At 55.3% G+C, this 14204-nt stretch overlaps 1 protein-coding gene across 3 annotated transcripts in view; it reads left to right on the top strand.

The window, feature by feature from the left end:
* SDK1 (sidekick cell adhesion molecule 1) overlaps nt 1-14204 on the top strand; it is a 919553-nt gene that overhangs the window by 843247 nt on the left and 62102 nt on the right. For all 3 annotated transcript variants that reach the window (XM_058569383.1, XM_058569382.1, XM_058569384.1), the window contains 3 exons: nt 1575-1710; nt 3241-3300; nt 5519-5620. In XM_058569383.1, coding sequence (XP_058425366.1) covers nt 1575-1710; nt 3241-3300; nt 5519-5620 — 298 coding nt within the window. The remainder of the gene's footprint in view (nt 1-1574; nt 1711-3240; nt 3301-5518; nt 5621-14204) is intronic.

Here is a 14204-nt window from a genome sequence, read left to right as displayed (position 1 = left end):
TGGTTTCATCTGAGCAGACCAGGGCTCACTGGGTGCCCTCCCTGGGTGCAGTGCTGTGTAGAACCCTGGATGCGGGGACACGAATCTCCATCAGTAGCCCAGGAAAGGAAAAGCAAAAGCCCAGGATCTTGGAAGTCTCTGCCATCTCGCCTCAATTAACAGGAAGGATAAGCAGCCAGGCTGGCAGCTGAGCCCACGTGTGGCTCCCATGGCCTGTCTGCTGGAGTTCAGCTCCAGGTCACTGTGGGGGTCCACCCACATGAGGCACGATGGGGGACCTGGGCCCGTCTGAAATGCTGAGTCTTGGGGGTGGTGGGGGCAGGGGGCACAGCTGGCACAGACCCGGGGCCCAGAGAGGAAACTGACAGCCCAGGACGCGGGTGATGCACCCTCCCTGGGATGCTCCAGGTGTCTCCAATACTAAGGTTTTGTCCATCAAAACTGGTAGAAAAGAAAAGGACACAATTTAATAAAACAAAAAACACAGCCTCTCTCTCTTGCCCCCAGTCAGACGTCTGGGCTTCCCCACCAGTTCTCTCCTCCCTTTGCTGGTGGCTCTCAGCTTCCTGAGTGCCTGGCTCTCTGGTCGGGTTTGGGTTTCGTATTGTTCCCCTGAGAAGTGTGGGAAGCCCCGGGAACCTGTTGGGTGAGCTGGCAGAGGGCTCTCGCAGAGAAAGTGGTCCAGATCACTTTGGATTGTAAGTAGCAGGAGTTCAGATAGAACAGGATTTACCTGAATATCCAAATCCTTGTGGTCCTCGGGCTCAAGAAGTAAGAACTGAATCGTGAGAGTTTGGATAGCAAGGGTGTGCTAGTGTCCTGAGGCTGCCATGACAAGGTACCACACATTGGCTGGCTTAGAGCAACAGGAATTGATCCTATCACAGTTCTGAAGGCCAGAGTCCAAGATCACGGTGGCCAACTTTGGAGACTCGAGGGAAGGATTCTTCTTTGCCTCCTCCAGCTTCTGGTGGTTGCTGGGTTGTAGACACATCACTCCATCTTTGCCTCCATCTTCACATGAACTTCTGTGTACCTAAATTTCCCTCGTCTTATAAGAATCTGTGGATCTTTTTATTGTCTCGGTCCATGGGGATTTCAGCCTTAGGTCCGAGTTGAGGCAGAATGAGGGTGACCTGGCATGCAGAGAGCTCATTGAGGGGCCCCGTGAGACTGCCACAAGCCTCACTGGCCAGGGACTGAGGACAGGGTGGGGCCAGCCGGTGGACGATTCAGAGCCAGGCCACATCCACCATTCCCTTAAGAGTTCTGAGTTTGCCAGGATCAGGCAGCTTCCTCGCCCATCTGTGACCTGGGCCACAGTCGCCTGCCTCGGCCCTGGGGCTCATTTGAGTATCAAGCTGGACGTGGGATGAGACACCCGTGTCGCCACACAGGCCCCAGAAAACCTGGGCTCTGAGGGAATGCTCCACTGCCTGTTTTTTTTTTTTCTTGTAAACAACTGGGAACCATCTATTTGAATTAGTGACTTCCTCCTGCACAGTTGGCTAATTAAACTTGAAGAAGAGGTCACCAGGCCCCTCCAATGGGCTGACTGTGGTGATTTCTTTCAGCCTCCAAGGGACGAAAGCCTGAACGGCCTTCTTCAGGGGTACAGGATCTACTACCGGGAGCTGGAGTATGAGGCGGCCTCAGCCACAGAGTCCAAGACGCTCAAAAGCCCCTCAGCTTTACGGGCTGAGCTCACAGGTGAGACACTGTCCCCTCCATCCTGGCACAGGTACCAAACTAGGCCACCTGGGTCCCGGGTTGGCAGGGAGGTTCCCGGGTAATCATAGTGCATCTGCTCCATGCAAGGCCTGGTGGGAAATGCCATGGAGGGCCAGAGGAGATGCAGCTCGCCCTCCAGTGTGCACAGGACCAGGGTGGACCTGTCTCTGCAGCAGCCCAGGGTACACAGTGAAGTGGGAGTGAAGAAAAGGCTCCAACCTTTGGGGCTTTCCCCCAGTAGGGGGTCAGGGGAGGCTTCACGGAGAAGGAGCCATTGAGGTAGGCAGTAAGGATAAAAGGATTTCACCGAGGACGTGAAGGGAAAGGCATGACTTACAAGGGCCCAACAAAAACTAAATGATCAGGAGGCAGGACAAGGTGAGGGGCTCTAGGACCGGGCAGACAGGGTCAGCCAACCAGGAGCAGGTGAGTGCTTCCCTGCGAGACCTGTGGGGGCGCGGCTGGGAAGGCCACGGGCCTTGTATGCCACGATTTCATTAAGGGAGGAAAAGGAGCTGGGCCCTCCAGGGACACAGCGCTGCTGCCCTCAGTGGAGCACGTCTGGGGTGAGATGGAGGCCGGCGACCAGCTGCAGCCCGTGGCACTGATCTGGACAGGTCAAGGGCAGGCTCCGCCCATCGTCACAGCAGACAGCCCTCCACGTGGAGCCCGTGGCTTCCCTCATCCCTGAGCTGATCTGCTCAGCCTGCATTCCGCTAGGATCGCTGGCATGGGCTCTGAAAGTTGTTCCAGCAGCTGTCAGGGCAGCTTCTGGAACCTGCACGCCCACAGCAGGGGCCTTTGATGCTCCAGGTTGTCTCCATGAGGGTCACACGTGCAGACGGGCAGCGCCCTGTGCTCACACAGCGGCCCCCTCCCTTTCTGGGGGCACGGGGCTGAGCTTGACCCTGGCTATGCCAGGAGTGGTGTTGATGGAGGGCAAGGGCTCAGCTGTCTCCCACACTCTTAGCACGCCCCCAGGCATCCCTTACTTATGGCCAGACAATTAGCGTCTCCCTGGGCTTTGTAACAAAATCAAAATAACAAAATAAAAGGCCCCCGGGGTGCAGTTGGGTCCATATTCTATCTGGTCACAGGAGCTCTTCATTTGTGGTTTGCCCCTCCCCTTCAGACCAGGGCTCTTAGCTGAGCACAGGTAAGCTGACAACTGCATCTGCCACAGGGTATCTAGAAAAGTCGCTGCCCCAGGAGAAACCGATTTCTGTGTCTTTGCTACTGTTTCTTTGCGCTATGTCGTGCCAGATACTAATTTGATCCATTTAATTGGAGAGGTGAGCTCATGCCCCACCCCGTCGTGGGCCGGGATGCCTGGCTGTTTTATGAAGAAGCGTGGTAACCCCCAGTGAGCTGATGGAAGTGTTGTGGTGGCAGCGTGGGAGCTGAGTGGCTCCCGGGCGAGGCACCATTTCCTCCGTTTCTGCAGCACAGCATTTGCAATAACTGTTCCCTGCATGCTAACTGCCTTTCTGCTTTGCTTACCCCTAATAGCCCAAAGCAGCTTCAAGACCGTGAACAGCAGTTCCACATTAACGACGTATGAATTAACACGTAAGTGCACACCGCCTTCAGCAGGAAGCTACCGTGACCCGGGGAGCAGGTTGGAGCCAGAGCCAATTGGCCTCTCAATGGACCAAGTGAAAACCAGCTTGGATTAATGGCTCTAATTTCTGGAATTTCACCTCTCAAATGCTGCTTCTTGACTTGCCAAAACCATCAGGGAGACAGGAAAGGAAACTTCTAGAAACAGAGGCAGGGAAGGGGGATTTACTGACAGCTGGTCTTCAAGTTTGGGACAGAAAGTCAAAGTGGGCAAGATCTCATCTCTGGCTCCTTCGACTTTTTTTTAATCCTTTTTGTGTGTGTGGTAAAATATGCATAACATAAAATTTACCATTTTATTTACCATTAACTTAAAAACTTAACCATTTTTAAGTGCACAGTTCGGTGACATTAAGTATATTCACCTTGTTGTGCAACCACCACCACCATCCATCTCCAGAACTTTTTCATCATCCCAAACTGAAACTTTGTCCCCATTAAACACTAACTCCCCATCCCCCTCCCCCAGTCCCTGGCACCCACCCTTCTACTTTCTGTCTCTGTGAATCTGACTCCTATAGGGATTCATATAAGTGGAATCATACCAGATTTGTCCTTTTATGTCTGGCTCATTTCACTTTCAGGTTCATCCACACTATAGGATGTATCAGCATTTCCTTCCTTTTTAAGGCTAATATCCCATTGCCTGCTCCATGTTGTTTATCCCTCCATCCTCCCTTCGTCTTTAACTAAACCGTGTCACTTCCTCTTGGATTCCTGGCTGGGGGATGTGTTTTAAGGTCCAAGTGCAGGTCTAAGGGGGCCCACAGTGTGACTCACTTAAGTGCAGAGGACTTTGCTGGATTAGAAAGTGGATGAAGGAAGGAAGAGGAGGAGCTAGCCCTTTCTGAGGCCCTACTGTGTGCAGACACCCTTCCAGGGCTGGTCAGCGCCACCCCATTTCATCCCTGCCACCGCCCTGCGAGCAGCTGGCCCAGCCCTGGGGGCCGGGGCCTCTGTGCTCTCCTCTGCGCTGTGCTGCTTCCCTAAACATTGCTTCGTCCATCTGTCCTCTGCTCACTCACCCGCTTCCCCGTGCACCCGTCACTCATTCGCCCATTTCCTTGTCTCTCCCATCACACGCTCACTGAGTGCCCGCCCGGGCCAGGCACTCTCCCAAACGCAGCCTCATTGAGAAGCAGCTTAAAGAGTTTAGTGCAGACCGGGCTCTGGGGATGAGGGCTCCCTGGCTGGATCTCACTCTAGGCTTTTCAGTCCCGGGTTATGAAGACTGAGAGGGGAGACCCCAACCCAGCTTGTCCATGTCCACTCTGGTTTCTCAGTTGATTCCTTATAGCCCCTTCTCCTTCTGTGGACTCAGCATCCACACAAGCCCCTGGGTTGACACTAACAAGCCAGGCCGGGTGAGTCTCCGAAGCCATTTCCGGTGGGTTGTTTATAAGGCAGCATAGCTCCACTGTGCTGAGAACGGGAGAGGCTGGATCCCAACTCGGCCACATGGGCAGAACCTGTCGACATTTCTCTGCAGCGATGGAGGGAGGACCTGGGTCTGATTCGTTGAAGCTCTGCAGTTAGGAGGTGAGATTTGCAGGCCTGTCATGAGTCACCATTCACCCCATTCACACAGGTTATCAGACATGCACGTAGGGCCTCAGGAAAGCCAAGCTATAGAGGAAGCAATATTAACCAGTGGGAGAACCTTCCAGAATGTTTTGGTTTAAAGGTCAGCCACTCTCACCAAGTCAATTAGCACAGAGCTCCCACTCAGCTACCTGCCCTGTGTAACCCTATATACATGGCTTCACAGACTCTTTTCTCCCCAGGACACATTCATTAAAAACTCCAAGGCCTTTGGTTTGCCTATGTATATATATATTTTTAAATGCCAGAATATTACTCCACCTGTTCTTACTTTTAAGGGGAGATTCTGGACCAAAAGGCAAGCCCACGTCATGTCTTGTAACGTAGATTCTTTACCTTAGAATCTTGCTGCTGCCCCATCCCTGAATGCACCGGGATGAGGCTTTGGCTTCACCAAATGTGGCTGCTTCATCCCTCCCCGGGAGGAGGAGGATGGTGACACTGCTGGGAACAGAGGGTGGCAGCCCTTCAGACTGTGAACCTGTGAGGTGTAGTTCACAGAGGGGACTTTCTAAGGAGGGAGGTGGTCCTGGGCCAGCTGACCCGTGTCTCCATCGCCTTGCAGATCTGAAGAAGTACCGGCGCTACGAAGTGATCATGACGGCCTACAACATCATCGGCGAGAGCCCGGCCAGCGCACCCGTGGAGGTCTTTGTCGGCGAGGCTGGTAAGCTCTGAGCGTCCCTCCCCACACCTGAGGCCACGGCGCAAGACCTGGCCTGGCACGCTCAGGCGCCAAGCAGTGTCCACCCAAATTAAAGGTCATGTTGCTGGTGGGATGGGAAGTTTCTAGGTCACAGGCTCGGCCAACGGCTGGAATGTCCCCAAGGCTGGAGTGAGAGATCGTCTTGCCTTGAGAACCAGGGGGTTTCTTTAACATCTGGAGTCATCGTATTTATAGGACCTGTCCTAGGAGAGCAATGCTGTTGCGTCCCTGGGGACCTAGGTGTATGGGGACCTCGGCATCTGGAGGGGGATGTCTGTACTTTGTCACCCGCCGTCCCTGGCTGGGCCTCCCTCGCCAGTGGCCCCAGCACCTGGGTCAGCCTGACTACCTGGTAACAGCCCCTTCTTGGGTCTCAGAAGCCACATGGGTGGTTATTTCCACCCCTTTTAGATAGGATGTGGCCCCTGAGTTTGCTTCAAGGATCGTCCCTTCCATGGGGCTGACTCATAGGGAGACACCACGTCCTGTGTTGAGATCAGGTTGTGCCTGTGTCCTCCCCGGGCCCAGCATAGCTTTGGTATGCTGAGCACCACCTGCCCTCTGGCCGGAGGGGCCCTGCCCACAGCTCCTCCCCTTCCCCCTCAGCCTGGGGTTTCTGCTCAGATCTGCTGGGCAGGATGAGAAAGGTGGAGCTTCCAACCAGAAATGATTGGAATTCCCTAAGGACAGAGGCCCAGGCTAGCAGGGGGAAGGAAGTTTGGGTCCCTGGCCCTGTGCACAGGAACACATCAGGTGACCTTTTGTCATGTGGAGAGGTTATTATTATAAACCAATCAGCAGCACTGAGGGTCTAGCTCAGCAGGCTTTTTCTGGAGTGGTCAAGCAACATTTGCACACAAGCAGGGATGAGTGAAGTGAGACACCTGGAGCATAGGATACATTGGCCTCTCTTTACACAGAAATCTGTCCCAAGGGGTTACTTGGAGCAGGGGGTGGGGGCTGGGTGGTCCAGGAGGGGGTGGGTCTGGCCACAAAGAGCTGACTGAGGCAGAGGAGGGGATGCACTGTCTGTAAGAGTGGGTGCTCCGGCTGGCTTCTGGCACCTGGGATCTAGTTGGCCGCCAAGGGGGGGTGGTCATATCCGTGGGTTGAAGGGAGTGCACGGCGGGCAGCTGGGATCCGCAGTACCTGCATTGCCCACCGGTCAGCCTGCACTCCAGAAGGGGACCCAGCATCCAGGGGGATCTTGGGGGATGCTAGGCAGGGCCTTAGTCCCAGGGACCAGGGCAGACATCCAGAGAAGACGACTTGAGTCTGGGAAGGAGACCAGGTATGCACTGGGGAGCCTCGTCGGGTCAGCCAAGTGACAACGTGACGATGTCTGGGTTCCCAGCTCTAGTTCTGGGTTTGTTTGTTTGTTTTGTGGTAAAATACATATAACATGAAATTTACCACCCTAACCATTTTCAAGTGTGCAATTCGGCGGCATTGAGCCCATTCACGATGGTGTGCAGCCATCACCACCATCCGTATCCAGGACTTTTTCATCTTCCCAAGCAGAAACTCTGCACCCATTAAGCAGTCCCTTCCCTTTTCCCCCTCCTCCCCAGCCCCTGACAGCCTCTAATTTACTTTCTGACTCTATGAATTTGCCTATTCTAGATATCTCGTGGACGTGGAATCATACAGTATTTGTTCTTTTGTGGCTGGCTTCTCTCACTCAGCATCATGTCCTCAAGGTTCATGCATGTTGTAGCCAGTGTCTGCACTCCATTCCTTCTCATGGCTGAGTAGTATTCCATTGTATGCAGACACCACAGTTTGTTTATCTGTTCGTCCATTGAGGGACATGTGGGTTGTTTCCACCTCTAGGGTTTTGTGAGTGACCTGCTGTGAGCGTGGGTGCTGCAGGTCTTTTGCAGAGGTGCTGAGCTGACACAGCCCGGTGGGGAGGAGGCAGCTACAGAGACTGCAGCCAGGTGGGCCTGGCCCCGGACACAGGATGCTGGCTTCTCCTGCTCCCCCCGGGGCCTCTCCTCCCCTCCCCGCTCCACAAGGGGGTCCCTGCTCCAGCTCTTACCATGGAGGCCTGTCCTCCTGTCCTGCCTTCTTCCCGACACACCCACTCCCCCACGGTGATTCACTGCCACGAAGTGTCCCTGTCTCAGCCTCTGGGTCCTTTATAATCCCACAGACGGAAAAGGGGAGCCCTACCCAGCATGCCCAGGCTCCCATGGCTGGTCTGACCCCACACATGTGAGCTCTGAGCAGCTAGCCGTGTTGCTGACGGAGCCTGAAGGAGGTGCTAAGAACCAGGGCGAAGCTGGGGCACGTTCGGGTGCCCGGGAAGTGCTCTGCAGAGTCTCATGAAATTGGCTTCCATGCAAAGCACTGGAGCACTGTTCACCCTCTTATCCCCTGGTCAGTCCTGCTCATGATCCAGGAGCGGGCTCCAGAGGCTTCTCCTCGGGAAGCTCTCTCCTACCCCCTCACTCTAGGCAGAGTTCCAGGGTTCTTCCTCGGTGCCCGGATCCTTGGCCACTTTGTGAATACCTCTGCATTTTGTGATCAGATGGGCCTGTCCTATCTTTGTATGTCTCCTCCTCACCGGACCATGGCGTCTCATCTCGGAATGCTCCTTGTCCTGGGATTAGGACCCAAGGGGCCCCGAATGCCTTTGCTGTCCTGCAGATAGACGTTCTAGAACTCCGATGTGAGGCCTGCAGCAGTGGGCATCCTGGACACTGGCACACACCTGTAGATCAGGCTGAGATGAGAGCAGGTGGAATTCGTGTCTCAGAGCTGGTGGGAGGAAGTGGGAGGACAGAGCTAATCAGAAGATGCCTCATCCTGAAGGAAGGTGACAAGTGACAGAGACATCTGCCCCCATAACTGCAGTGGCCCCAGTAACCTTCCTACTGCAGACACACACACTTCTGTCCTGGGCTTGTTTCTCTATTTCATTTTCTTCCTGATGCTCCTGCGGCAGCCTCGGCAGGGGAACGTGAGGCGGCCCCAGCGAGGGTGCAGGAGCCCTCGGGAGGAGGGCAGGCGGGATGCTGGAATGCTGCCCCCTCAGTCTCAGTGGGCGGGCAGTGGTGACAGGAACCAGACCAAATATGCTAAATGCTAAGTGCCAGGCTCTTTGCAAGGGGATTCTCGTAAGGGCCACACACACGAAAAACCCCACACATGGCCCTACAACTCCGTTGGTGGGAGGGAGACAGGAATGGAAGGAAGTTCTATATTTGCTCCTCCCGCCATAATGTGGATTACAGCCTGTCAAAGAGATTCCAGTCGAGGACATACAAGCAGGAGACAGAGCGCAGAGGCAGAGGGGGCTGGAGGACCCTAGGAGGGGGTGTGCAGTGTGGCTTTGGGGATGGAGAAAGGGCGAGGAGGAGGGTTGCCTGGCCGAGACCTGCCTGCGATGTCCCATGGAAACGGGCACTGACCTGTGCTCTGGGACCTGAGATGCAGGACGTGGGAAGGATCAGGGGCCAAAGCTGTACGCGGTAAAATCAGAATGCTCTGATACTTGGGTGGAGAAGAAGATGGGAAGCAGGCTTCTCGGTGCGCACAGTAGCTGCTCTGGAGCCGCAGGTGAAAGAATCTCGGGTTTGCCGTAAGCAGCTGGGGCAGAGATTGCTGTGTTCACCCCAAACTGTCTCCTTTCCCCTGGCTCACGGCCAGACCACTTTCCCAGCGTCCATCCATTACAGTTGTGTGCGGTCACGTGACCGAGTGCGGCCAACGTTGTGTGAACAGAAAGGACCCCACCACTTCCCAGTGGAGGAGGTTAAGGGGCAGATTGAATTGAGGGGACCCCATGTCCTAAATGAGGCGGAGCCATGAGACACAGACCCCACGTGCCCACGGGGAAGGCCGTGCTGGCCAGAAGCACTGGGACTTGTCAGGAGCAAGAAGGAAACTTCCTTCATGCCGACCTGCAGCGCGGCCTGTGTTGATCTAACTGATACACTGAGGAAAGGCGGCAGGAAGTCGGAGCACAGAATCCACAAGGGCCTGAGACACGCAGCTGTCACCGGCATCCTCCATAGTTTGGAATGCCATCCTTGTGGTTTTATTTAACAGGTACACACATGGCAGCAAGGCCCCACAAGTCCTTTCTCGCTCCGGGCACCCAACCCATCCCAGCCCTCTTTCTCCATCCTCAGACACACACTCTCCACCCACGGGGTCCTCCCGTCTGACCCTGGGGCCTAGGGAGAGGGTTCCAGTCCAGCCTGTGTGGACGGTGTCTGGGATGGTGGCTCAGAAGAAGCTTCTATATTGTCATCCCAGCTATTACTGATGAAGAATGTGAGGCTCAGAGAAGACACGTCACTTCCCCAAGTCCACACTGCAGGCCGTCCACCTGGCCTCCCGCCCTCCACACCTGCAGATGGCCAGCCCTTCCATTGTGAACCCAGGGTCCTTCCCAAAGGCTCCTCTACTGGCTTCCTCCTCTGAGGCTTGGGGGCAGAGTCCTGTGACTGTTTCCACCATACCTCTCCTTGCTCTGGTTAGTTTGGGGTCCCAAGACAAAACGTGGGACCGGGAGGGGTCCCTGCATTCAGTCTCCTGCTCCTCCCTCCGTCAGATGAGGCATGGCTCTCCCATCCTGAAGACACACAAACATCACCATGTGTTGGGCCTGGCAGAGCCCGTCCCTGCAGTTGGGCTTCTCAGCTGTTGTTCAGCCTCAGTACGTTTCTCTGTCATCTGTGTTTACACGGCAGAGAATGTTCCAGAAGGAGGATGCCAGTGCTTCCAGCAGCGCTGCCATCCCAGTCTCTGCCTCTCACAGCCCAAGTATCCCCGTTGTAATGACTTCATTCTGACAGTAAGAGGTACTACTAACCAAACCTTCAGAAAATAAAATGAAATCGGGCCGATTTCTGTTTACTCGGCTGGATGCTTCATCGTATCACAAATTAGTCAGCGTGAAATGCTCAGACTTTTATGAAAACTGAGACTGAACTGTGGTTTTGTGAGGAGACTTGCAAGAATTGAATGTTGGCTCTGCCAGTTACCAGCTGTGTGACCATGGGCAAGTCGCTTGACCATTCTGAGCTTCAGCCTGAGGCATCACGGTATAGAAGGGAAAGCTGCGAGCTAGAAATGAGGAGACTCCAGTCCTCGTCCCAACTCTGCCCCTAACTGATCTGTCCTGCTTACAGGATGAATGTCCAGATGTGCTTGGACCAGGGTCAGCCTATTTGGTGAATGAATGATTGAGACCCTGGGTGACTTATTCGATTTGTCTGGCCTCATCTATAAAACAATGAGATCTCTGGCTCCCCTCTAGCCTGAATATATAATATCTAAATCTTTTTAACCTCAGAGAGAAAGGGTAATTTTCAGGAGATTTCTCATTGAGATTGATTTCTGAGCCCAGGCATTACAAATTGGTAAAAATAATATATCAGTAAGGACTCCAGTTTGCAGGAGATAGAAACCCAGCCCAAACAGGCTTAAGCTGAAAGAATTATTTATTAACTCATATAGCAGAAAAGTTGAAGAGCTTACATACAGCTTCAGGCATGGGTGGATCCTGCACCCTAACAAGCTGGTCTCATGCCCCCTCTTGGTTCTACTCTCTTCTCAGTTTGCTCCTGTCTTGGGCAAGCTCTTCATCAAGGTGGCCCTGTAGCTCCAGGCAACAGAAAGGGAGCTTCCCTTTTTTGACAATGCTTTCAGTGCAAATCCACTGGCTCTCTTAGGCTGTCTTTAGTCGCAGACCCATTGGCAAACCAGTTGCTGTGAACAACGGCCTGAAGTCCCCGAAGCCAGGGGATACTGTCAAGTCTGCCTGGACCACATGGACCAAATAGGAAGGAGGACCCCCAGGGGAGACCAGGATGCTGCTGCTGAAACAAGGGGAATGGGCATTTACGATAGATGTCTGCACGGCGCTAATGGCCGAGTCGGCCAAGTGGCCAGAGCTTTTTCTGGAGGAGGTGTAGAGACCGTGTCTGCTGTTCCAGTCATCCCCAGTGAAATCTCTGGGACCGGCTCTGTGTTCTCGGCGTTTTGGGTGCTATAGGCCTGTAAAGGAGCCCATATCCTGGCCTTGAAGACACTTACTACTCGAGGATGGGCCCCCACTTTCAGTATAAGCCTGCCCCCTGCCCTGGGATGCTGGCCAGCACATCAGCCCCTGTATTTCCATCAGCCCCTGTATCATGCCTGCGTTCCCAGACCTCCCAGGCTGCTCCCCTCGGCACATACACCATTCCACTCACACCACAATTCCACCTGGAATTCCTGCTCTTCCCTCCCATCCCTCGAAGACCCCCAGTCTTCCGTAGCCCAGCTTCAGGGCCAGCCCCTCAGAGGAGGGGCCGCCTTCTCCCTCGGCCCAGGCAGAACCGGTGTTCCTTCCTCTGTTCTGGAGCACATTGCACACACAGCTCTTTGCACCGCCCCTCTCTGGTCAGGTCTGCTCTGTGCTCCAAGGAGCAGAGACCCCTTCTCATTCACCCCAGGATCCTTAGGACTTCATACGAAGCCTGGAGCACAGCAAACACTCTGAAATGTTGTGGGGAACAAGGGAGGGAGGGAAGAGAGCACAGTTAGACAGGAGGAAGGAGGAAAGTAATGCAGTCCTGGTCAGAATCACAAATGACAGGGCTCACAGAGCTGTGTGAGGCAGCGCCCCAGAGGGTGGAGAACCGGGGCCCAGGGAGATGAGGGAGGATCTGCAGGGAGGCCTCCTGCACCAGCTCCTGTCTGCCCTGCAGCCCTGGCCCCTTCAAGGAGGATGGGCATCTGGGAATCCCGGGAGCTCTGAGACCGTGAGGGGTTCCAACAAAACGCAGCAAAGCAGACCTGACCAGCTCCAGACAGAGCCCGGGGCTTTCCATGGGGGCTCTTGTGGCACAGTGATCAAAAATGGACCCCGCCCTGATGCTTTGTGGGACCAACAAGGGTGCGGCACGTGTTGCCTGCTCTGAGGGTGGGGATCGTGGAAGCAGACACGAGCACCCCCCACCCTGCTGCCTGCCTCTTCAACCTGGAAAGGAGAATGACAACACCATCTCTCATGGAGCAGGCACCGCCCCATCAGCAGCTGCCCTGAGCCACTCGTCCCTTCACCCCTTCAGGACCCAGCAGCCCCCGGACGCCACTCTGACCCATCTATTGCAGGCGGTCACTGCTCGGGGCAAAGTCTTCGGTCCCTGGAATGCTGGGCTCTTACTGAGTCCTCTTATTCGGGGGGCAGGGGTGTTGCTAGAGTTCCTGTGGGTTGGAGTTGATTTCCTGAAGCTGAAGGGCCGGGGTCCCTCTGTCACAGGGTCATGGCGAGGATTCAGTGAGACTGAAGACACACAGAGTGCTGGCACGGCACCAGGCCCAGAGACGCACGGACAGTTGATAGCGGATTCCCTTCCCGTCCACCTGAACCTCAAGGGCAGGGCAAGGTGAGCAGTCTCCTGACCGCGTCCAGCCCTGCTTCCCCTCTGAGCCTCGGCCCAGTTTTAAAGGCAGAATGTCCAGATTCAAACCATTCCATCTGCAGAGCTGAGATGATCCTGGCAGGGGAGAGGAAACCCAGAGTGAACCCGAGGCAGGTCTGGCCAGATGGGTTGATGTTGGCCAGGAGCTGTTTGGGCCCAGAAATCAACCGCGTCAGCCGAGTGCTGGCCCTGGGCCTGAACCAACGGCCCAGACCCGTCTGATGTTCAGAGACTTCCCCTGGGGCCAGGAGACTGTGGGTCTGGGTTCTAGGAGGACGGGACACTCTGCGTAGCCCAGCAGAATCAGTGTGGATTCTGTGGCCCGGGTGTGCCAGTACATGGCTTTGTTGGGCCTCCAGCTATTACTGGACGTGCAGGAAGAGGGGAGGTGCTGGGGCCAACAGCTGTGGGCGCCCGGGGAAAAGGCAGGCCGCCATCACACGGCCTCATGCACCTGGGCCTCATGGGGAAGCGGTCTTGCTCCAGGGAGGAAACACAAGGTCAGTCTCATCCTTGACCTCTCTGCCATGAAGAGTCGCCGTCATAAAGATCCCAGCGTAGCGGCTTAGATTGAATACCAAGGTTGGACGGGTCGCCATTTCCAAGGGCTGGGCCCGTCTAGGCAGGGTGGGCTCACGAGCTCAGCCTCGTCCTCTCATTTACCCAAAACAGTCCTGTGGGGGAATGCCATCGGCCTGTGTGCATATGAGCAGCAGGCGCTCCCAGAGCGGTCCAGCCACCTAGCCCAGGACCCCCCTCTGGCCGATGTGGCCCTCACTGCACAGGCTTACGGCCTGACCACGATGTTTCTCTGCCAAAGTCCAAGAGCAAAGTCAAACACTGCCGAGATGGGAGCAGCCCCCTCCGGCCTCAGGAGCTGCCCTGTGTGGCAAAGAAAGAGAGTAGGGAGGGCAGGCTACATGGGGAGTGGGCCAGGGCCAGTCCTTGGGCAGTTTGCCTCTCTGGGCCTCTGTTTTCTCATCCGTAAAATGGGGATGCTCCCTAAGCCCAACACATGGTACCCTTCCCAGGCCCCTCCCTGTGCAGGGGGCAGGAGATGAAAAGTGAAGTCCCCACAGTGCCTGGGGGCCAGGTGGCTGCTCTGAGATGTGCACCTGGGC

Source organism: Diceros bicornis, chromosome 26, assembly GCF_020826845.1.
Source record: "Diceros bicornis minor isolate mBicDic1 chromosome 26, mDicBic1.mat.cur, whole genome shotgun sequence".
Classification (NCBI taxonomy): domain Eukaryota; kingdom Metazoa; phylum Chordata; class Mammalia; order Perissodactyla; family Rhinocerotidae; genus Diceros; species Diceros bicornis.
The sequence above is the reverse complement of the archived record's forward strand: the minus strand, read 5'-3'. Positions and strand labels throughout refer to the sequence as shown.